At 37.3% G+C, this 24,198-nt stretch overlaps 1 protein-coding gene across 1 annotated transcript in view; it reads left to right on the top strand.

Moving 5' to 3' along the window:
- The window catches only part of DLG2 (discs, large homolog 2 (Drosophila)), a 1,151,973-nt gene that overhangs the window by 169,014 nt on the left and 958,761 nt on the right, over positions 1-24,198 (top strand). Inside the window, exon 3 of the mRNA XM_006864974.1 lies at positions 12,034-12,084. Coding sequence (XP_006865036.1) covers positions 12,034-12,084 — 51 coding nt within the window. The remainder of the gene's footprint in view (positions 1-12,033; positions 12,085-24,198) is intronic.

Raw genomic sequence — 24,198 nt, forward strand, 5'->3', positions numbered from 1 at the left:
CCTAATGCAATACGTCGTTTGATTTCTTGACTGCTGCTTCCATGAGTGTTGATAGTTGATCCAAGAAGAATGAAGTCCTTGACAACTTCAATTTTTTTCTCCATTGATAAGAATGTTGTTTATTGATCCAGTGGTGAAGATTTTTGTTTTCTTGACATTGAGATGCAATCCATACAGAAGACTGTGCTCTTTAATTTTCATCAGTAAATATTTTACGTCTTCTTCACTTTCAGAAAGCAAGGTTGTATCATCTGCATATTGCAGGGTGTTAATGAGTCTTCCCCCAATCCTGATGCCACATTTTTCTTCATATAAGCCAGCTCTTCAGATTATTTGCTCAGCATACAGGTTGAATAAACATGGTGAAAGGATACAACCCTGTCTCACACCTTTCTTAATTTGAAACCATTCAGTGTTGCCATGTTCTGTTCAAACAACTGCCTCTTGGTCCATGTATAGATTCCTCATGAGCACAATTAAGTGTTCCGGAATACTCATACTTTGCAATGTTGTACATAGCTTGTCATGATCCACACAGTCCAATGCTTTTGCGTAGTCAATAAGTAAAGCACAGGTAAACATCTTTCTGGTGTTCTCTGCTTTCAGCTAAGATCCATCAGACATCAGCAATGATATCCCTTATTCCACATCCTCTTCTCAATCTGGCTTGAACCTCTGGAAGTTCTCTGTCAATGTATGCTTGCAGTTGTTTCTGTATTACCTTTAGTAAAACTTTACTTTCATGGGATATCAAAGATATTGTCCAATGATTTCCAAATTCCATTGGGTCACCTCTCCTTGGAATGGGCACAAATACAGATCTCTTCCAATCAGTGGGCCAGATAGTTGTCCTCCACATTTCTTGGCGTAGATGAGTGAGTGCCTCCAGTGTCACCTCACTTTCTTGAAAGATTTCAATTTTTATTCCATCAATTCCTGGTGCCTTATTCTTTGCCAATTTTTTCAATGCTCCTTGGACTTCCTCCTTCAGAATGATGTAGGGCTGATTAATGTAGCTTCCACAACTCTTTTAGGTCTCTCTCCACCTGGCCACCTCCTCTTGAAACCTTTTTTCTGATTTTTTTCTCCTTCCTTCCTTCTATTCTCCATCTATGTCACTGGTGCAATCTGTAGACATCTCTCATAGCCACTGTATCATTTGTTGCATATTCCCATTTATTTTTCTTTATCTACTAGACTGAGTTCCTTGAGGCCAGGAGCATACTTCATTCATCTTTATATCTTTAGGGCTTACCATGTATCTAGTAACTGTAGGAGCTCAGTAAATGCTAATGTTTATGTTCATTTCATTTATTCAGTATTTAGATTTGTTGTTGTGAAGCGCTACCAAGTTGGTTCTAACTCATAGTGACCCTGCATAGTTTCCAAGGAGTCATTGTTGAGTTTGACCCACTGACCTTGTGTTCCAAACCAACCTTGTGGTCCAGGGCTTAAGCCCACAGTGCCACACCAGAACTCCTGTATTTGGATTAGAAATTGCCAAGATGTGATTTTAAGAATATTTCAGAGATAAAGGTATTAATTCAAGCTACATTTTCATAGGAAGAAACAGCAATTTTTAGGAACTGTCTATAATTACTTCCAGGTGGGGATAAGTTAATTGACAACTCCTCAAGTTTTGCAGTTCACATGAGACTTGGGTCTAAAGATTTTTCTGGAGACTTAAGAAAAAGGCATAGTACAAAGATGAATAACACATAATCGATTCCCTCATGAAAATCGGGATGTTGAACATGCAGTGAAGCAGCTTTGTGGAAGTGAGGATCAGGCAACTGAGGAGCAGCATAATCACAAAGACTGCGCAAGAGAATGTTCAAAACAAAATTTCAAGATTGAGTGGACAGAGACTGGAAGGAAGTTCAGACAAGGTAACATTCTGGATGAAGTCCAGTCTGACCTCCTGATTTGGGAGAGAAATCTAAGATATTATATAACTTTAAGGATATGCTTCTTAAATACCTTTAGAAGAAAAAAATACTTGAATGGGTGTTGTTGTTGTTAGGTGCCCTCGAGTCAGTTCTGACCCTATGACAACAGAACAAAACTTTGCCCGGTCCTGTGCCAACCTCACAATTGTTGTAATGCTTGAGACCATTGTTGCTGCCACTGTGTCAGTCCATCTCCTTGGGGGTTTTCCTCTTTTTCACTGACCCTCCACTTTTTGAAGCATCATGTCCTTGTCCAGGAAGTGGTCCATCCTGATGATATGTCCAATATACAAGAGATGAACTTGTGCTATCCTGGCTTCTAAGGAACATTCTGGATGCATGAGTTAGGAAAGGTTTTTATTGGATTTTGTAAAGAAAGCATGCATGTTTGGTTTTATTTTATATTCTGGACAAAATTAATAAGCATTTAATCTTTCATCAGGTAAAGTTGTGGTTCTTGCAGTTTTACTATCCATAACTATTATTAAGATCTCTTCTTATTGAGTACCTACTACTACATGCTAGGCAGTTAACACATGTAATCTTGTTTATTCCATCAATTTCATGAAATAGTCAGAGGAGATAATTATGTAAGATAATCATCCAATTTTTTTAAGCAATAAGAATAGTTTCTCAATACTTCACACAAATTTTATAATCGAATCCTTCCAATCCTCCAATGTAGGAAGTGCTGTTATCAGCACCATTCACATATGAGGAAATTGAATGAAAACAATTTGAGATGAGTAAGTGCCTGGCAATTAATGAGCAAAAGCCATATGAAGGAGGTAGTACTTCACTTGATAACATGGCCATATGGGGGAAGTACTAGTATTAGTACCACTCTACACATGTGGACCACCACTCATCTGTCAGTTTGTCATACTCTGTTGACATGTGTCTTACTGTAATGCTGGAAGCTATGCCACTGGTATTGTAGATACCAACAATGGCACCTATAGTGAACAGATTTCAGATCAGCTTCTAGATTAAGACAATAAGAAGGAGGAGTTGTGGACCACTTCTGAAGGGATACCCATTGAAATATATATTTAAATAGCTGTGGAACACTAACACAATGCCAGAAGATGAGCCCCTCAGGCTGGAAGGCACTGAAAATACTATTAGAGAAGAACTGCCTTCTCAGAGTAGAATTGCCCTTAATGATATGGATGGAAGACTGTTCTCAGAACCTTCGTTTACTAATAGGGCACAATTCAAAACGCGAAGAATCAGCTTCAAACATCCATTCCTAATTATAACATGGAATGTACAGAGTATGAACCAGGGAATATTGGAAGTCAAAGAAAAAGAAATGTGACACCTAAGGATCAATCTATTAGGCTTTAGTGATGGATGGGTATTAACCATTTTGAATTGGATAATCATATGGTTTGCTAAACCAGAATCATACATTGAAAAGGAGTGGCACTGCATTCATCATCAAAAAGAGCATTTCAAGATGTATTTTGACATATGCTTACAAGGAAGACCAGTTAATATGACTATTATTCACATTATTCACATCAACCACCAAAGACAAAGTGATGAAATTGAAGACATCTGCCAACACCTTCAGAGTCTTCATGTGACACTGTAGGATAAGCACTGGACTACTAACTACAAGTTCATCTGTTCAAACCCCAGCCACTCCTTGGAAACAACATCCAAGTTCTGTGAATCTTAACTGACTTCCTGGCACTTACAACAACAACAATTTATTCAGTTTGAAATTGATCAGACATGCAATCCAGGTGCATTGGTAATTACTGGTGCTTGGAATATAAAAGCTGGCAATAGAGGAGAAATCAGTAGTTGGAATAGATGGCATTAATGATAGAAAGATGCTGCAGATCACATGATAGAATTTTGTAAGACTAATGACTTATTCATTATAATTACCTTTATTCAACAACATAAATGGTGACTGTTACATTTGGACCTCACCAGATACAATACACAGGAACAAGCATGACCCCATCTGTGGGAGAAGACAGTGGAGAAGGTCAATATCATCAGTCAAAACAGGGCTAGGGACCAACTGTGGTACTGACCATCAATCGCTCATAAGCAAATTCAGGCTGAATCTGAAGAAAATTAAAACAAGTTAACAAGAGCCAAAATAGGACCTTGAGTAAATCTCTCCTGAATTTAGAGATCATCTCAAGAACAAACGCTTTACACTGAAAACCAAAAGAATTCTGAGGTAGTGGTAAGAACATCATCCATGAAGAAAGCAAAAGGTCACTTAAAAGAGGAAAGAAAGAAAAGACCAAAATAGATGTCAAAAGAAACTCTGCAACTAGTTTTTGAATGTAGAGAATTTAAAGTCAACTGTAGAAATGAGGAAGTTAAGGAGCTGAACAGAAAACCTCTAGTGGCAGCTTGAGAAGACAAAGTATTCTACGAAATGTGCAAAGACCTAGAGTTTGAAAACCAAACAGAATGAACATGCTCAGTATTCTCAAGCTGAAAAAGCTGGAGAATAACATTTAAGCCTCAACTTGTGATATTAGCATAGTGGTTATGAATCGTGCTGCTAACCTCAGGGTCAGCAGTTTGAAACTACCAGCTGTTCCATAGGAGAAAAATGAGACTTTCTGCTCCCGAAAAGATTTACAGCCTCAGAAACCCTGTACAGGGTTACTATGAGTCGGAACCGATTCCATGTCACATAACAACAATAACAACATGGACAATATATTAAATAATGAAGGAATATTCAGGGAAAGATGGAAGGAATACGCAGTCACTGTAACCAAAAAGAATTGCTCAATGCTCAGCTATTTCAAGAAGTAGCATATGATCAAGAACTGATGGTTTTGAAGGTAGAAGTCCAAGTTACACTGAAGTTAGTAATGAAAAGCAAGCCTCCAGGAATTCATGAAATACAAATTGAAATGTTTCAACAAACTGATGCAATGTTAGCAGTGTCCAGTCATATGTGCCAAGAAATTTGGAAGACAGATACCTCACCAACCAATTGGAAAAGGCCCATATCCGTGCCCATTCTAAAGAAGGATTACCCAGCAGAATACAGAAATCATTGAGTAATATCATTAATATCACACACAAGTAATTTTTTTTCTGAAAATAATTCAAAATGTTGGCATTTGTACATTGGCAGGGAGTTGGCAGAAAGTCAAGACTGGATTCAGAAGGCATGGAACAAGGGTTGTCATTACGGACATTAGATGGGTCTTGGTTGAAAGCAGAGGATACCAGAAAGATGTTTACTTGTGTTTAATTGGCTATGAGAAGACAGTCGGCTTTGTGGATTATAACAAACTATGGATGACATTGTGAAGCACTGGCATACCAGTTCAATAAATTGGGCTTATGAGGAGTTGCTAGAACAGAACAAGGGTTATCGTATGGTTCAAAACCAGGAAAGGCTTGTGTCAGTGTTATATCTTTACACCAATTTGTGTGCTGAGCAAGTAATTCAAGAAGCTGGATTATATGATGAAGAATATAATATTAGGATTGGAGGAAGACTCATTAACAATCTGTAATATTCAAGTGATACAATCTTGCTTGCTGGAAGTGAAGAGGACTTGAAATACTGATTAAGATCCAAGACTATAGTCTTCAGTATGAATTGCACTTTAATTTGAAGAAAATGCAAATCTTCACAATTGGACATTAAATGACATCCTGATTAATGGAGAAAAGATTGAGGTTATCAAAGACTTTATTTTGCTTGGATTCACAATCAACCCTTACGGAAGCAGCTGTCAAGGAATCAAAGAATACATTTAATCAGGCAAATCTTTTCTCTTTAGAGTGTTGAAAAGCAAATATGTCACTTTGAGGAGTAAGGTACACTTGACCTAAGCTATAGTCTTTTCAGTAGCTTCATATGCATGTAAATAATGGGTAATGAATCAAGAAGACTCAAGAAAAATTGATGCATTGAATTATGGTTTTGGTGTTGAAGAATAATGAAAGTACCATGGAATGCCAAAACAAACAAATAAAAAACCACATCTGTCTTTGGAAAAAGTACAACCAGAATTCCATTTAGAATAGAGATAGGCAAGAATTCTTCTCTAGTACCTTGGACATGTTATCAAGGAGAACCAATCTCCCTAGAAAGACAGCATGTTTGGTAAAACAGAGGACCAGAGAAAATAGGAAGACCCCTAATGGTTTGATAACAGTGGCAGTACAATTTGCTCAGAAATAACAATTCTGTGGATGGACCAGTACCAGGCGGTGTTTCATTCTGTTGTGCATAGGGTTGCTATGAGTTGAAACCAACTCAACATCATGCAACAACACATGAGAAACTTGAGACTTTGAGAAATGAAAGAAGTTGCCCTTATTAGACTCTGGGGTGTTAGAAATGGGTTTCAAAGTCTATATCTTCTGGACTCTCAGCTTCTAAGTTGCAATGCATAAGAGAATATATATATAGGAGATTTAGGTATAAGGGGCAGTAAGTATGCTGGAAAAGATTTTTCTATTGGGAGGGGGAGAGAAATGTTGGCAAGTTACTAAGGAAGAGGAATGAAGAAGAGTATGTGCATGCTTATATTCATATATACTTGCACAGGCATTTGATAATTGTGTGACCCTGTGCAGTTTGGGTTCCTGAGAGTAGCTGAACTCAGTGGAGAGGATACCTGAATTAAGCCATTGCAAAAGACCTGAATCCTCTGAGAAATAACATTCTCTTTAGCAACCAGAGTTTTAGAAGAGCATCAGGTTTTATCCACCCAAGAAATCTCATCTGTCAATTCATTGAGTCATCTATTTTGTCATTCATATAGTCATTGTTCATCTATGTGCTTCATGTTAAAGGTGGAACAAAATGACATGACCCTTTTCTTGGTCTTAGAGTGCAAGAGGAAATGAGATTTACAAGCTATGGTCTCTGAGCTCATCATTTTCTTCACAAAGTCCAACAGCAGCTTTTAAGTTTAGGAGATTCAAAGACATGTCTTGTTTACTATATCATAATTACTTACTGTAAGGGGAAGAATTAATATATCATCATCCATACTATAGACTACTAAGGAACTGCATCTCTATGTGAAGCACATAATAAATAGATCTATCCAGACTTAGTATGTGACAACAGTGGAACTGTGACTCTTTTCCACCCCTACATTTCATAAAGTGGATATTGCATTTCTATGGAGGCTTTATTGTTATTGTATTTGGTGCCTTTTTAAGGCCTACAATTTTCTTGAGAATAGAGATCATATCTTACATTCTTTATTTTCTTAACAACTATCGCAGTTTTTGGGGATGTCATGCATGCTTAATTATTGTTTATTGAGTTGAATTGTGTTTAGTCTAAAGAAAGCAATGTTTTGAGACCCCAATTTCAGTCCTTTTTATAAGACATGCTGTCAGGGATGTTTACAGTTTAATCATCTCAGTGTTTAATATGTTTTTTCTTTAATGAAATTACAAATGTCACCAAAAAGAGCCAACAGAAATTCAGAGAAATTATTAAGATTCCAATTAAAGTACATTTAAGCATGGATCACATGAGTTATTCATGAAAAATTCCGTTTTAGGAGATAGAAATACATCTTAAGATAAAATTATATCATCATCTAGATAGGTGGGTACTGTAGCACTGATGGAGGAAAAAGTCAGTGAAATTAACTAAAGATTGTTTGAAAGAATAAAATATGTAAAACATTCCAAATCTATGAAATTAGAATTTAAAATCTCCAGTTTGAATTTGAGTGGGCATTGGGTCATTCTCTTGACTAAACTGCCATATGATACCAGGAAGGCTACATGCCCAGAACAGAGCAGTACAATGTGTGACATCAATTTGATTTTCTGGCCACCATAGAAACCTACCAGCTGTCACCATAGAGCCATTAGGTTCCAAAAAATCAAGTAGGAAGAGAAAAACAGATTTTTTTCTTTTAATCTGGGAAATTCAGTCTACCTTATCAACCCTCCATATCTATAAAAATGACAGTTTTCTCCCTTTACTAGTCATCAAGGTGGAGAGGAAGCTTAAATCAGGTTCAGGGCCAGAACTGGCTTAAGGAGAACGTCAGTCATGCAACTCTCCCAATTCTAAGCCACCAGGAGCATGAACTATTACCAGGATGCTTCAATATCACAGGAAGAGTTCATAATAAAATTTTTTTAAAAATAGTAATGTGTTAGTCAGACTTTTCAGGAGGGCACCTTTGTGAGCTGACAGACATATTTTGATAAAGTGATTGGGGGTAGACAGAGAACATCGAGGCAAGTTCAGACAACAATGTATTGCCTGTCAACACTTCAGAAGATGCTGGGAACTCTTAACATAACTTTTGTTTTTGTTGACAGGGATACACAAAATTATGGCAGTAGTGAATTACTAGTTCTCACCACTCAGTAAACAATCTTCTTTTTTAGTAAAATGAAGGTACTCTAAGTTTTAAATCCTTTCCAAAGGAGATTGTAGGTAGGATGTCTTGCCTTAGAGGCCGTTAGATACAATATAGACTATTATAGAAAATAGGCACTAGAAACAAACATCAAGCCTGTTGCCTGTCTAGTCAATTTCAACTCGTAGTGATCTTATAGGACAGATTAGAACTGACCCGCAGAGTTTGAACTGGTAACCTTTCAATTAGAAGCTGAGTGCTTTAACCACTGTGACCTGTTGTAGTTGTAGTTGTTAAGTATTGTCAAGTCGGCTCCAATTCATAGGGACCTTGTACAGGGTTTCTCAGGAACGACTGATGGATTTGAACCCCTGACCTTTCAGTAAGCAGTCCAGTGCGTATCCTACAGTGCCATGCCAGAACTGTGTCAGTTGTTGTTGTTGTTAAGTACCGTGGAGTCGGTTCCGACTCATAGTGACCCTGCACAGGGTTTCCGAGGCTGTAAATCTTTATGGGAGCAGAAAGTCTCATCTTTCTCCCGCGGAACAGCTGGTCATTTCGAACTGCTGACATTGAGATTAGCAGCCTGATTTGTAACCAAGTTGTTGTTGTTGTGTGCCGTGGAGTCGGTTCCGACTCATAGCGACCCTGTACAGGGTTTCCGAAGCTGTAAATCTTCACGGGAGCAGAAAGCCTTATATTTCTCCCACAGAACAGCTGGTAGTTTCGAACTACTGACCTTGCGGTTCGCAGCCTGATTCGTAACCACTATGCTACCAGAGCTCCTTTTCATAACCAAGTTGTTGTTGTTGTTGTTATGTGCCGTGGAGTCAGTTCCGACTCATGGCGACCCTGTACAGGGTTTCCGAGGCTGTAAATCTTTACGGGAGCAGAAAGCCTCATCTTTCTCCCGCGGAGCAGCTGGTAGTTTCGAACTGCTGACCTTAAGGTTCACAGCCCGATTCGTAACCACTACACTACCAGAGACCTCTCAAATGCCTTTACTAAACTCCAATATTCTTATATTTTAAACATTTCGTAGAATAATTATCTAAGATATTTATCATCAGGAGCTCATTTTCCTCACTTGGAGATTTTTTCCTTTCTTTCATTTTCCCTCCTCAAACTGCAGCACTTTCGTGATATGAAGGGCTTTGCTCTAGAGAAACACTGAAGCTAGAAGGGTTACACGGTGCCATGCTGAAAGAAGGAAAACAGGTTTCATTAATTCAGCCTTCCCTTTCTATCATTTCTCACAACTAAAGTTAGCTTTTTTTTTTATTTTAAAAAAGATAACAGAAACACATAAACACAAGGACTTTGAGTTTTGTGTTTAGTTTTATGTAGTTAGAACGAAAACCTCTGTAAAGCTGCAAAAAGATTTCTAACATCACCAAATCCTCGTATATGAATCATCAAATTGCTGAAGCCCATAAAATCAAATTTAGTTATGGGCTGTTTGATAATGTAGTAACAGAGTAAAATGTGATTTCCCAATTAGCTCATGTGATTAGCACAGAAAAAATACCGTCTTTAGTGGCTGGTAGACACCTATAAGTCTGTATTGTCATTGTCATTACTTGGGAACTAGCAGCTATTTCATGGTTTATGTTACTTAACATTACTTTTGCTCAGTATAACTATAATGATGTTTTCATTTTGATACTAAATCCAATTCCTAATGGAAGAAAATTTACAAATATCTATGGTTGTAAGTCATATAAATAAATTAATTACTTAACACAATCAATCATTCACCCCTCTCTCCTTATTATCTCTTTCTTGCCAGACTTTATGTTCGGCAAGAGCACTATTTAGTGCATGCTTCCATAAAGTTTTCCATTGAATAACACTGGGTTCACATTCTTCTACAGAGGGAAAAGTAAAATGAAGTTGTTGTTGTTAAGTGCTGTTGAGTAGGTTCCAACTCATAGCGAGCATGAATAGGGTTTCCTAGGCGGTGACTCATATGCACTTAACATCTCGTTGTAGAACAGAAAGCCTCATCTTTCTCCCACGGATCAGCGGGAGGACTTGAACTACCAGCCTTGTGGTTAGCAGTCCAGTGCAAATCCTACAGAGCCACTATTTTCCCCAAATGAAGTTGTTGTTAAATGCCATTCAGCCAGTTTCAACTCATAGCGACCCTGAACAGGGTTTCCTAAACTGCAACTCAGTGGTAACAGAAAGCCTCATCTTTCTCCTGTGGAGCATCTGGTGGACTCAAACTGCTGATCCTGAGGTTCACAGTACTGTGCTTATACTCTAGAGACACCACGCTCCATTCTTGATATGTTGTTGTTGTTAGGTGTCCTCAAAATGATTCTGACTCGTAGGGACAATATGCACAATAGCATAAAAGATTGTCCGATTCTGTGCCATCTTCATAATGGTTATGCTTGAGCCTTTTGCTGCTACCACTGTAGTAATCCTTCTCGTTGGGGGTCTTCCACTTTGTCACTGACCCTCCACTTTACCAAGCGTGAATCCCTTCTCCAGGAACTGGATCTTCCTGATAACGTGTTGAAAGTATAAAAGACCAAGTCTCACCATTCTGGCTTCTAAGGCACATTCTAACTATATTCTTCAAATTAAAGTTAGAACCCTGAAGAAATTAATTTTGTAGTTTTAAATGAGTTGTTCTGTCTTAACTTCAAATGCCAATGATGTTGCTGAGACACAAAACAGAAAAAAGAAAAAAAAAGCAATTTCAGAAATTTCTTGCCAAGAGATTTTGCCTCCCTAAAAAATTCTCTATGATAAATGAAGATAGTGTTTGAATATTTGTTAAATTAGCTTAAAACTTTTTACTCTGTACATCCTTTTGGAATTTAAGGCATATGTTAATGAGTTACCTTACTATATTTAAAATGTGTATGTGTCTGTAAGTGCTACTCAGTTCAAGAATTTGGTTGGATAGTTAAACTGGTTATATACCCACTAGGTATTTCAACAAGCCCTACTTTACTCTTTTATTGCACCTGAAATACAGCAGCATGGTTACATGGTCCAGAGCTTCCCAACAAATATAAGAGGATAGGACGGATGTATTTCCTGAGGCTAAGCCAATAAAGAAAACACATTTCTTAATAGGCATAGTCGTTCTTGATGCTACTTGTTGGTAATTTTTATTATTATTATTTATTACAAGGGTCATGCTGATCTTACCACGGACTTTTTAAGGTCTTAGTCTAGTATTCATTATATATATATATTGTTGTTGTTGTTGTTAAGTGCCGTGGAGTTGGTTCCGACTCATAGAGACCCTGCACAGGGTTTCCGAGGCTGTAAATTTTTACGGGAGCAGAACGCCTCATCTTTCTCCCGCGGAACCGCTGGTAGCTTCTAACTGCTGAACTTGCGGTTCACAGCCCGATTCGTAAGCGATATGTATATGTATATGTATATGTATATATATATATATATATATATATATAATTTTTTTTAATGTCTGATAGTTGTTTTTCTTGTAACCGTTTAAGAGGGTCCCACTATGCCTTGTTCTTTGTAGACTCTTCATGCATATTTTGTGTACTCTTAATCATCCATTTCTAATGGAAATTATAACTCCTTATCTCTTAAGGGTTGGATTATATTTTATTTTGATGCACACATAAACATCAAGAAAGTGTGCCTTATTAATAGACAGAATGAAAACTTAACCTCCAATCCTTTAAAAGAATGAATCTGATGCCCCTCATATGTTTAATGGTTCTCTTTTCTCTAATTTTCAGGTCAATGGGACAGAAATTGAATATGAATTTGAAGAAATTACCTTGGAGAGGGTAAGAAGTTTTAAAAATTCAAAGCCCCAGTGTGACATTCCACATTCTGCATCCTAATAGGTTGTCTTGTGAAATTATGCAATTGTATATTATATCCTGGAAGTTTCCCACAGGACTCGCAGTGAGAATATTAATCTTATGCTTGCAGTAGGGGCACGGAGAAAAGCAGACCAAATAACTCAAATGTTAAGTATGTAAATTACATTGCCAGGATTTGTTGCAATGAATCTTGGAAAGACAAATGTTTAGTGAGCTTGTACAGCACTTTTGTCTTACAGTTATTATTGTTAGCGTTTTTGTTATACATTCTGAAATGTTTTCTAAAATATTCTAATTTAGCTTATATTAATGCTATCATCATTATTACAGTTTTTGTTCTTTTTTCTACTTAGTTTTAAAAAATTAAGTGTTTTAAAAAGTCTGCATAAAGAAAAACACAGGAACCCTATTATTGTTGGGCACCGTGGAGTCAGTTATAACTCATAGTGATCCCATGTATAACCGTATATATCCTTCAGTTTCAGGCTGATTTTAAATAAAACAAAACAATGACTAATCCTATACAATCCTGAAAATTGGTGCTATGGTTGAGCCCAATGTTGTAGGTACCATGTCAGTACATCTCACTGAAAGTTTTCCTCTTTTTCACTGACCCTCTACTTCACCAATTATGATGTCCTTCTCCAAGGACTGTTCCCTCCTGATAACGTGTCCAAAGTACTTGACATGAAGTCTCGCCATCCTCACTTCTAAGGAACATTCTGGCTATACTTCTTCCAAAACAGATTTGTTTGTTCTTCTGGCAGCTCATGGTATAGTCAATATTCTTCACCAGCATCACAATTCAAATGCATCAACTCTTCTTTAGTCTTTCTTATTCATTGCCTAGCTTTTGCATACATATAAACCTTATGTTTTTGCTGTTTTTGTTAAGTGCTTCAGAGTTTGTTTTGACTCATAGTAACCCTGTAGAGGGTTTCTGAGAAGCAGCTGGTAGGTTTGAACTGCCGGCCTTGCTGTTAGCAGTCTAGTGCTTATCTTACAATGCCACACCAAGACTCCAAGGGTACTATAAAGTTATGTAAATATGCTGGTAGGGCCCTGGAAAAGTCATTTGACAAATCAGGAAAACTATATGTGATACAGCATAAATGTATAGAGACAGTTTGTAAAAGACAAGGTCAAGAGACAGTTTGTAAAACACAAGGTCAAAGACCACCTAGAAATAGTATAACCAAAATGACATACATTAAAAAAAAAAGTCTACTAAATATATGAAAACCTATTCAACCATACTGACAAGGAAAAACAGCAGGATTAACTTGCTTTTGTCTATCCAATTGGCAGTGACTTAAAATGAATGTTAATACTCATTGGCCACAGTGGGTGTAGAAATTGGCACAACTCTAATAATTTGGGAATATGTAGCAAAACCCTTTAAAATTGGCTCAATTTTAGATCCAGGAACTCTGCTTATTGAAAGGACAAATACACACAGACACATTGGTAAGGATGCTTATGTTTATAATAATGAAGGTGGAGAAGGCAAGTGTTAATGTTAATGCTGTTGATCGGTGTCTCAAGTTAGCCTGTGTACAGTGACTCAGGGTGAATCTGTGTACAGTAGAATGAAACACTGCCCATTCCTGTACCAGGTTCAACAATGTTGTTATATTTGAGCCCATTGTAGCTGACCCTGTGTCAGTCTATCTCATTGAGGGTCTTTCTATTTTTCTTCTGACCCTCCACTATAACAAGCATGATGTCCTTCTTCAGGGAGTGATACCTTCTAGTAACATGTCTAAGTATGAGAGTTGGAGTCTTGCCGTACATGATTCTAAGTTGAATTCTGGCTATATTTCTTCCAATACAGATTTGTTTGTTCTTATAGCAGTCAATTTTATTTTCAATATTCTTCACCAACACCATAATTCAAATGCATGAACCCATCTTCACTCTTATGTTTTTGTTGTCCAGTTTTCACATGCATATGCGGCAATTGAAAATACCTTGGGTCAGGTGCACCCTAGACCTCAGAGGGACATCTGTGCTCTTTAACACTTTAAAGAGATATTTTACATCAGATTTTCAGAGTGCAATACTTTGTTTGGTTTATTAATTGCTGCTTCCGTTAGCACTGATTGTGAATCCAAGTAAAATGAAATCCTGAAGCTTCAGTCTTTCCTCTGTATATCATTATGTTGTTTATTGGTCCAGTTGTGAGGATTTTTGTTTTATTTACATTGCATTGTAATCCACACTGAAGGCTGTATTCTTTGATATTTCATCAGCAAGTGCTTCCAGTCCTTTCAGTAAGCAAGGTTGTATAATCTACTTAATGCAGAGTGTTAATGAGTCCTCCTCTAATTCTAGTGCTGCATTCTTCATCATATAGTCTAGCTTTGCTGACAGTTAATTAGCATACAGATTAATTAAGTATGGTGAAAGGATACAATCTTGGTACATACCTTTCCTGATTGTCAGTTATACAATATCCCCCTTGTTCTTTTCTAACAACTGCCTCTTGGTGTATATTCAGTTTCCTCATAAGTAAAATTAAGTGTTCCAGTACCAGTGCTTCTCAAGGTTATCCATAGGTTGTTATGATTCACACAGTCAGATTCCTTTGCACAGTAAATAAAGAACAAATCAATATCTTTCTGGTATTCTCTGCCTTCAGCCAAGCACCATCTAATTTCAGCAATGATATCTATCATTCCATGTCCTCTTCTGAATTCAGCTTGAATTTTTGGCTGATCCCTGTTGATGTACTGCTGCAACCATTTTTGAAATATCATCAATAAAATTTTACTTGCATATAATAGAGATGATATTGTTTATAATTTCCACATTTTGGGGTCACTTTTCTTTGGAATGGACACAAGTATGGATCTCTTCCAATTGGTTAGCTTGGTAGCTGTCTTCTGAATTTCTTGGCATAGAATAATGAGTGCTTCTAGTGCTGCATTAAGGAGCTCTGGTAGCGTAGTGGTTACGAATCGGGCTGTGAACCTTAGGATCAGCAGTTCGAAACTACCAGCTGTTCCACAGGAGAAAGATGAGGAGTTCTGCTCCCATAAAGATTTACAGCCTCGGAAATACTGTACAGGGTCGCTATGAGTCAGAACTGACTCCATGGCACATAACAACAACAACAAAAGTACTGCATTAGTTTGTGGAAACATTTCAGTTGGCATTACATCCAATTCTGGAGCCTTGCTTTTCCCTAATGTCTTCAGTAGAGCTTGGATTTCTTCCTTCAATACGATTTGTTCTTGATCATATGCTAACTCATGAAATGATTGATTATTGACCATTTATTTTTGGTACCGTGACCTATTTAATCTTTCAATCTTCTTTTGATGCTTCCTGCATCTATCAATAATTGCCCATGTATTGTTGTTAGGTGGAATTGGGTCCATTCCAACTCAACAACCCGATGCACAACAGCACAAAATACTGCCTGGTCCCATGCCATCTTCATAATTGTTCAATTTGAGCCCATTGTTGTTGCCACTGTGTCATGCCATCTCCTTGAGGGTCTTGATCTTTTTTACTGACCCTCCACTTTACCAAGCTTGATGTTCTTCTCCAGAAACTGTTTCTTCTTGACTACATGTCCAAAGAATTAGAGACTGACTCTTGCCATACTTACTTCTAAGGAGCATTCTGGCTGTGCTTCTTGGATTCTTTCTGCTGCATACTGATTAAATAAGTATGGTGAGAAAATACAATCCTGACTTATTCATTTCCTGATTCAAAACTTTTCAGTATCTCCTTGTACTGTTCAAACAACTGCCTCTTTGTCTACAGGTTCATCATGAACACAATTAAAGTGTTTTGGAAATACCCATTCTTTGCAATGTTTTTGTTGTTAGGTGCCATCGAGTTGGTACCGACCCATAGCGACCTTATACACAGCAGAACGAAACACTGCCCGTTTCTAGGCCAACCTCACTACTGTTGCCACGCTTGAGTCCATCGATGCTGCCACTTGGCCAATCCATCTCATTGGGGGGGTTTCCTATTTTTCTCTGACCCTACACCTTACCAAACGTGGTATCTTTCTCCAGTGACTGGTCCCTCCTAACAATATGTCCAAAGTATGAGAGATGAAGTTTGGCCATCTTGGCCTCCAGGGAGCACTCTGGCTGCATATCTTCCAAAACGAATCTATTGGTTCTTTTGGCAGCCCACGGCACTTTCAATATTCTCCTCTAACACATCAATTCTTCTATGGTCTTTCTTATTCACTGTCCAGCTTTTGCATGCATATGAGGTAATTGAAAATACATGGCTTGGGTCAGGTGCACCTTAGTCCTCAAGCTGACATCCTTGCTCTTCAGCACTTTAAAAAGGTCTTGCGCAGCAGATTTGCCTAATGCAATAAGTCCTTTGATTTCTTGACTGCTGCTTCCATGAGTGTTGATAGTTGATCCAAGAAGAATGAAGTCCTTCACAACTTCAATCTTTTCTCCATTGATAAAAATGTTGTTTACTGGTCCAGTGGTGAGGATTTTTGTTTTCTTTATATTGAGATGTAATCCACACCAAAGGCTGTGCTCTTTAATCTTCATCCGTAAATGTTTTAAGTCCTCTTCACTTTCAGCAAGCAAGGTTGTATCATCTGCATATCGCAGGTTGTTAATGAGTCTTCCTCCAATTCTGATGCCTACAGGTAAGCCCAGTTAATACCACTGATGCCACATTTTTCTTCATCTAAGCCAGCTTCTCAGATTATTTGCTCAGCATATAGGTTGAATAAATATGGTGAAAGAATACAACCTAGTCTCATACTTTTTAAAATTTTAAACCATTCAGTGTTCCCATGTTCTGTTTGAACAACTGCTTCTTGGTCCATGTACAGATTCCTCATGAGCACAAATAAGTGTTCTGGAATACTCATACTTTGCAACGTTGTCCATACCTTGTCATGATCCACACAATCAAAAGCCTTCGCATAGTCAATAAAGCACAGGTAAACATCTTTCTGATATTCTCTGCTTTCAGCCAAGATCCATCAGACATCAGCAATGATATTCCTCATTCCACGGCTTCTTTTGAATCCAGCTTGAACCTCTGGAAGTTCTCTTTCAATGTATGATGGTAGTCATTTCTGTATTATCTTTAACAAAACTTTACTCACATGGGATATCAAAGAGATTGTCCAATGATTTCCGCATTCTGTTGGTTCACCTCTCTTTGGAATGGGCACAAATATGGATCTCTTCCAATCAGTCGGCCAAATAGTGGTCTTCCAAATTTCTTTGTAGAGATGAGTGAGAGCTTCCTGTGCCGCCTTACTTTCTTGAAATATTTCAATTCCTGGTGTCTTGTTCTTTGCCAATTCCTTCAATGCACCTGGACTTCCTCCTTCAGTATCATTGGCTCTTAATCATATGTTACCTCTTGAAATGGTTGAACATTAACCATTTCCTTTTGGTACAGTGACTCTGTGTATTCTTTTCATCTTCTCTTGATGCTTTCTGCATCATTCAATAATTTGCCCAGTGATTCTTTCAATAACGATGGACTTGTTTTCATTTTCTTCATCTTCAGTTTGAATTTGCATATGAGTAATTGATGGTCTGTTCCACAGTCTGCCCCTGGCCTTGTTTTCACTGATGATATGGAGCTTTTCCATCGTCTCTTCTGCAGATATAGTCACTTTGATTTCTATATATTCTGTCTGGTGAGATCCATGTTTATTGTTGTGCCTTATACTTTCCAAAGAAGGTATTTGAAATGAACAAACCATTGGTTTTGTGGAATTCTACCATGTGTTCTCCAGCATCATTTCTATCACCAAGGCCATATTTTTCCAACTACTGATTTTTCCTCTTTGCTCCCAACCTTTGCATTACAATCACCAGTAATGCTCAATACATCTTGATTGCATGTTTGATCAATTTCAGATTGAAGAAGTTGATAGAATTCTTCTATTTCACCCTCACTGGCTTTAATGGTTGGTGCGTAAATTTGAATAATAGTGGTATTAAATGGGCTTACCTGTAGGCACATGGAAATTATCCTATCACACACAGTGTTTTACCTCATGACTGATTAGGATATGTTCTTTTTGATGATGAATGCAACACCATTTCTCTTCAATTGTCATTCCCAGCATAGTAAACCATGTGGTTGTCAGATTCAAAATGACCAATACCAGTCCATTTCAACTCACTAATGCCTAAGATCTTGATGTTTATGCATTCCATTTCATTTTTGACAACTTCCAGTTTTCCCACATTCATACTTTGTACATTCCATGTTCTGATTTTCAATGGATGTTTACAGCTGTTTCTCTTTGAGTTGTGCCCCATCAGCAAATGAAGGTCCCATGGGCTTTTCTTCCACGGGCTTTACTCCATTCGTGTTATCATGGTCAACTCTACTTTGAGGAGGCAGCTCTTCCCCAGTCACATTTTGAGTGCCTTCCATCCTTCGGAGCTCATTTTCCAGCAGTATATCTGACAGTGTTTCTCTGCTATTCATAAGGTTTTCAGTTACTAAAGATTCATAAGTAGTTCATCACGCCTTCTTCCTACACTTTGTCTTCATCTGGAAACTCATCTGAAACCTGTCTGACCCTGCTGGTATTTAAAATACGGGTGGCCTAGCATTCAGAATCAGAGCAACTCACAAGCCACCACAGTATGGCAAACTGACAGACAAGTGGTGGCCTTTTGGTTTTAAGTGGAAACTGTCACTTTAAATTTTGAGGAGATCTGTTCAAATGAGAACTAGAACCTTCCAAGGGGGAGAGATTAGGGTGTCCATTCACTCAGGCATCTCCTATAGTCACCAGAATGGAGGTGTGCAGACAGCAAGAAACCAATGAACAGATACCAAAAAAAGATTTGTCCACACCTGTATCTTCATGGTTCTATCATGTGTTCGTAGCTGTTCTGCGGCTTCCCCCACTTGGTCTCTTCCAAGATGGTGGCTCTGGGAGCAGCTGAGCATCTTGAATTAGAAAGCAATGGATTTTTTTTATTCTGCTACAAATTTCCTTAGCTGTAAGCCTTTAAAGCTTCTAAATATTCCTTTATATGTGGTTCAGAGTTCTAGCACCATTCCCTGAGCCTGCTTTGTCCAGTATTCTGTGTTGTTGGTGATGGAGCTCCTTACTGCACATTTACCCAATCCGCCATCTTGTTACAATGTTATCCATAGTTTAATGTGAAAAACAAATTAAGTGGTTTGCCCATAGAATCCTTCAATATTGCAATTTGAGGCTTGAATTTTTTCTTCAGTTCTTTCAGTTGAGAGATGTTGAGTATGTTCTTCTCCTTTGGTTTTGTAGCCCTGGTTATTTGCACAGTTCATTGTAATACTTCTATTCAAAACAGCTTTTAAATTTTCAGTTCATGTCTTTTACTTCATCATTTATTCCATTCTCTTAAGATATTCTACATTCAAAAGGAAGTTTCAGCTTTTCTTCTTCCATCCACTTTGGTCTTTTCTTTCTGTCCTATCTTTTTAATGACCTTTTGCTTTCTTCATGTATGATGTTCTTGGTGTCATCCTACAACTCCTGTGGTTTTTGGTTATTAGAGTTAAACATGTCAAATCTGTTCTTAAGATTCTCTGTAAATTCAGGTAGGGTATTATGATGGCATTTTTTAAAAATTATTTATATATTTTTTAATGTTTTATTCTGAATTATGTGATAGTTTTCATGGGAGAACATTAGTTTTACATTCATCCTATCTCATATTGTTTCATTGCCATGGTTACAATCCCCTCCATGCATCATCAACCAACCAAAGGGTATACACTACAAGCCTGCTCCCTGATCGTCAGTGCACAGCCCCGCTCCCTCTCTGTGTCTAAAGTTCCCAACTGCTCCATTGAAGGTTTTATTTTGACTCTTGTGGTCTTGTTTTAATTTTCTTCAGCTTTAGGATGAATTTGCTTATGTGCACTGATGTTTGTTCCTCAATTGTCCCCTGTCTTGTTTTGTCTGATGATGCTGAGCTTCTTGATCATCTCTTCTTGTAGATACAGTCCATTTTATTCTTATGTATTTCATCTGGTGAGGTCCACATTTATAGTTATAATTTATGTTGTTGTAAAAAGGCATTTACAATGAAAAAGTCATTGCTAGTCTTGCAAAATTCTATCATATCAGCTCTGACATAATTTCTATCATTAAGACCATATTTTCTAACTACTTATCCCTCTTCTCTGTTTCCAACTTTCACATTGCAATCACCAGTAATTAGCAATACATTGTGATTGTATTTTTGATCAGCTTCAGACTGAAGAAGTTGGTAGAATTCTTCAATTTCTTCATCATTGACTCTTGTGGTTGGTGTGTAAGTTTGCATTATAGTTGTAATAACTGGTCTTCCTTGTAGGCATATAGATATTATACTATCACAGACAGCATTGTAATTCAAGATAGATCTGGAATCGTTCTTTTTTTATGATGAATGTCACACAGTTTCTCTAAAATTTGTCATTGCTAGCACAATTAAACCATGATTATCTGATTCAGAATGACCAGTACTTGTCCATTTCAGCTAATTGCACTAATAGCTAGGATATGGATCTTTCTGTGTTCCATTTCATTTTTTAACAACTTCCAGTTTTCCTGGCTGCATACTACGTACAGTATATGTTCTAATTATTAATGTTTGCAGCTGTTTCTTCATATTTTGAACATCCCTTCAAGCAAATAAAAGTCCTGAAAGTTTGCTGTATCCCTGTCATTAATGTCAACTGTACTTGGAGGAGCAACACTTCCCTACTCATATTTTGAGTGCCTTCCAATATGAGGATCTCATCTTCCAGAAGTATATCAGCCAATGCTGAATTCCTGTTCATAATGTTTTCAAGGGATAATCCTTCAAAGGCTGACTGCCTTTACCATCTTCCTGTTCCTAGTATGACCGTTCCACTGAAACCTGTCCACCATGAGTGACCATACTGGTATTTGAAACACTGGTGATATATCTTGCATCATCACAGCAACATGCAAGCCAGCATGATATAATGAACTGACAAACATATGGGGTGTTAAATAATATTGTATATGCATATAATAGAAAAACATATTAAAATAATATTTCAGAAAAAATATTTACTTCTAGTGATTGAGGTTCTTTTGTGTAACAATTTAAGTTATAAGATGTTCTTTAAAATATGATTCAATAAGCAAAAATAAGCCTCTATATGTATACGATCTAAAATTATATGCATCCTTGCCTCTAGAAAGCCTGAAAAGCTGTAACAAAATGTTAAAATGATTGACGTTACTTAAAATTTTTAGAGTAATTTTAATTTTATTTTGTTTGTTTATAAATATGTCCTAAATTTTCTATAATAAACATATAATACTTTTATGATAATAAGTAAAAATATACTTTGCATCCTAAGCCATCATTCAAGCATGAATTAAGTCTTGACATCTGTACTTAAACTTATATTTCCGTTTCAATTTTCTGATTATCAGGTCTTTTGAGTCAGGAAATTTCTCACTTTCAGATTGGTTTTTTATTGAGTGTGAGTGGTTTTAAAAGGAAGTTTGCATTGAAACTTAAGTGTTCGACAGATGGTTTCTTTAAAGCTTCCTTTATGAACTCTGATAAAATTTTAATGGCTTGCTAAATGAAGAAAAGTGAGAATTATCGGAAATTAGCACAAATAAGAAATAAGAACATATTTCTTCTTGTGAATCACTAACACCCTCTCCAGGACTGGCTACATAATTTGTGGGTACAGTATAAAATAAGATGTGGGGCTTATGTTTAAACATTTTAAGGACTTCAAAATGATGACAGCAAGTCAATTCTAAAGAAGAGTCTTCTCACCACATGGCTGTCTAGCAGCTCAGATCTCATGTCCAGGAAACCAATTCTACCTGCCCTCCCGACCGTATTCATAAGTATCATAAATTGGACACAGTTTATTTACCTGGTTTTATTGGTCAAAAATAATTAGAAGCAAATGTGGGTGTTGGTTAGATCGTTCAGTTGGAGTCAGACAACTGTAGGTTCTAGTCTGGGTTCTGATGCTTTCTTCTTGATCCTGAGCAAGTCATCTCACTTTACTTACTTCATGCACTAGTGTCCTCAGTCAAACCTCGTCATTGTCATTAAGCCTATCCCTCTGAAACCTCGATGTCTAACTTCATATTCTCTGAGCACCACTTTTTCTGTATTATCATTTGTTCCAGTACCTCTAGTCTAAAAAGTTTGTTAACCTCACTGGAACCTGTAGTAATTATTGCATTCTGTCTCCTCTTCTTATGTCCTTAATTTCCTCCTCATGTAGCATATATTCTGTGGTCCATCACTCTAATTCTAGCTCTCATCTGTCTGTCTCTCATCTATCTACCACAGTCTTAACTACCTAGCAAAAGACTAGCCTTGGTTAAATCAACAACTTCCTACTGACTCTGTACCAGAATCTGAACAATAAAACATAGCTAGAGAAACACTTATTCTACTTTAAATTTATAACAATTGATTTCAAGTAAACCTTCAGAATGTCCTGGCAATTACTTTATGTTTCTTTAGAAAAATCACTTTCTCATACACTGGTACAACAATTTTATATCTTATTTTGTCTCTCTAAACCCCAAACAACCTTTCACACATCCTTTATCTCAGCTATTCATTTCCCTTCAGATGTTCTTGATAAACAATAGGCAATCAAGTGAAAACCTTCTCACTTTCTTCCCAGTAAGTCTACTAGTGTTCTCTCCCCATTACAATAAAGGGATTTTTCCCTTCTTCTTTCTTCACTTATGACTTGCACTCCACATTCGCTTGGCTTTTTAAGGACTTTGGTTATGCAGTTATTCTTTCTCCCCCTCTCCCTCATCATTTTATTGCTTGCTTTTTACTGGACAACTTTAAGTCAGACATAATGTTATATCTCTCATATTGTTGTTGCTGGAGGGTTTGAACTGCTGACCTTCTGGTTAGCAGTTCAGTGATTATCCTATAACACCAAACCAGAACTCTGTCATATGAGGAGAGAAAAAAAAAAACAAAAACAAAAAAACTTTCCTTTGAACCAGTAATCCTCTACTATTATTTTCTCATTTTTCTACTCCACCAAAAATCTATGAAATGTTGTTTTCATTAAATCTACTTTATTGCCTCATTTTCCCATTCTAATCTATTTCATGCTTTCATCTCCACACACAAAAAAAACTCTTCCAATCAAAGTCAGCCCTAGATCCCACCTTGCTAATTCCAAGCATGAGTTCTCAGAATTAACTGACTTCTCAGCAGCATTTTAGGCAGTTATCACTCCCTCATTTTCCTTTCTTGGCTCCTTTAACAAAATACTCTCCTTCTTTTATCACCTTATTGACTGCCCTTCTTAGTCTCCTTTTTAGGTCCTCCTCTGAATGTTAGAACAGTCCAGAGACTCAGTGTGCAGACCTCTTAACAATCTGTGCTCATTTCTCTAAGTGATCTCATCCAGACTTGTGACTTTAATATTACCTATCATATGACTTCTCCCCTGAGCTCCAAATGTGTATTGCTAAATGACTCTCCAGTGGCATCTCTGCTTGAATATTAAGTAGACATCCTAACTTGAGTGTCTTCCTAACAGACCTCATGACTCCTTGCATGCTTTCCTTTCAGGGACAAAGCTGCTTCTACCAAAATAATCCTTGTCTTAGCTAATAGTTTCTATAATTTTTCTTATTATTTAGACCAGTAAAATTTAGAAATCATGTTTGATTCTTTTTTCCTTCAGCATCAATGAGCAAGTCATATGGCTACTTTAAAAATACATTAAAAAAAAAACAGTAAAATATAACTGCCAACTCTGTTTAACTCTGGTGTGGGGCTCTAGGATAATAAGTCTGAGGACCACAAGGTCAGTAGTTCAGACTCACCAGCTGCTCCTTGGAAACCCTATAAAAAACAGCTTTTTGTGTGTGAATTAGAAGTCTTGGTGTGGTGCTGTGGGTTAATGTGCTGGTTTGAACCACATAGTCGGTGGTTCAAGCTCATGAGCTGCTCCTTAAAAACCCTATACAGGGTAACTATGAGTCGGAACCAACTCAATGACATTTGACAACAACAAGAACATAGTGAATTAAGTGAAGGTTTACAGAACAGATCATCAGTTATACATTCAGCA

The sequence above is a fragment of the Chrysochloris asiatica genome, unplaced genomic scaffold (genome assembly GCF_000296735.1).
Source record: "Chrysochloris asiatica unplaced genomic scaffold, ChrAsi1.0 scaffold00074, whole genome shotgun sequence".
Taxonomy (NCBI): Eukaryota; Metazoa; Chordata; class Mammalia; order Afrosoricida; family Chrysochloridae; genus Chrysochloris; species Chrysochloris asiatica.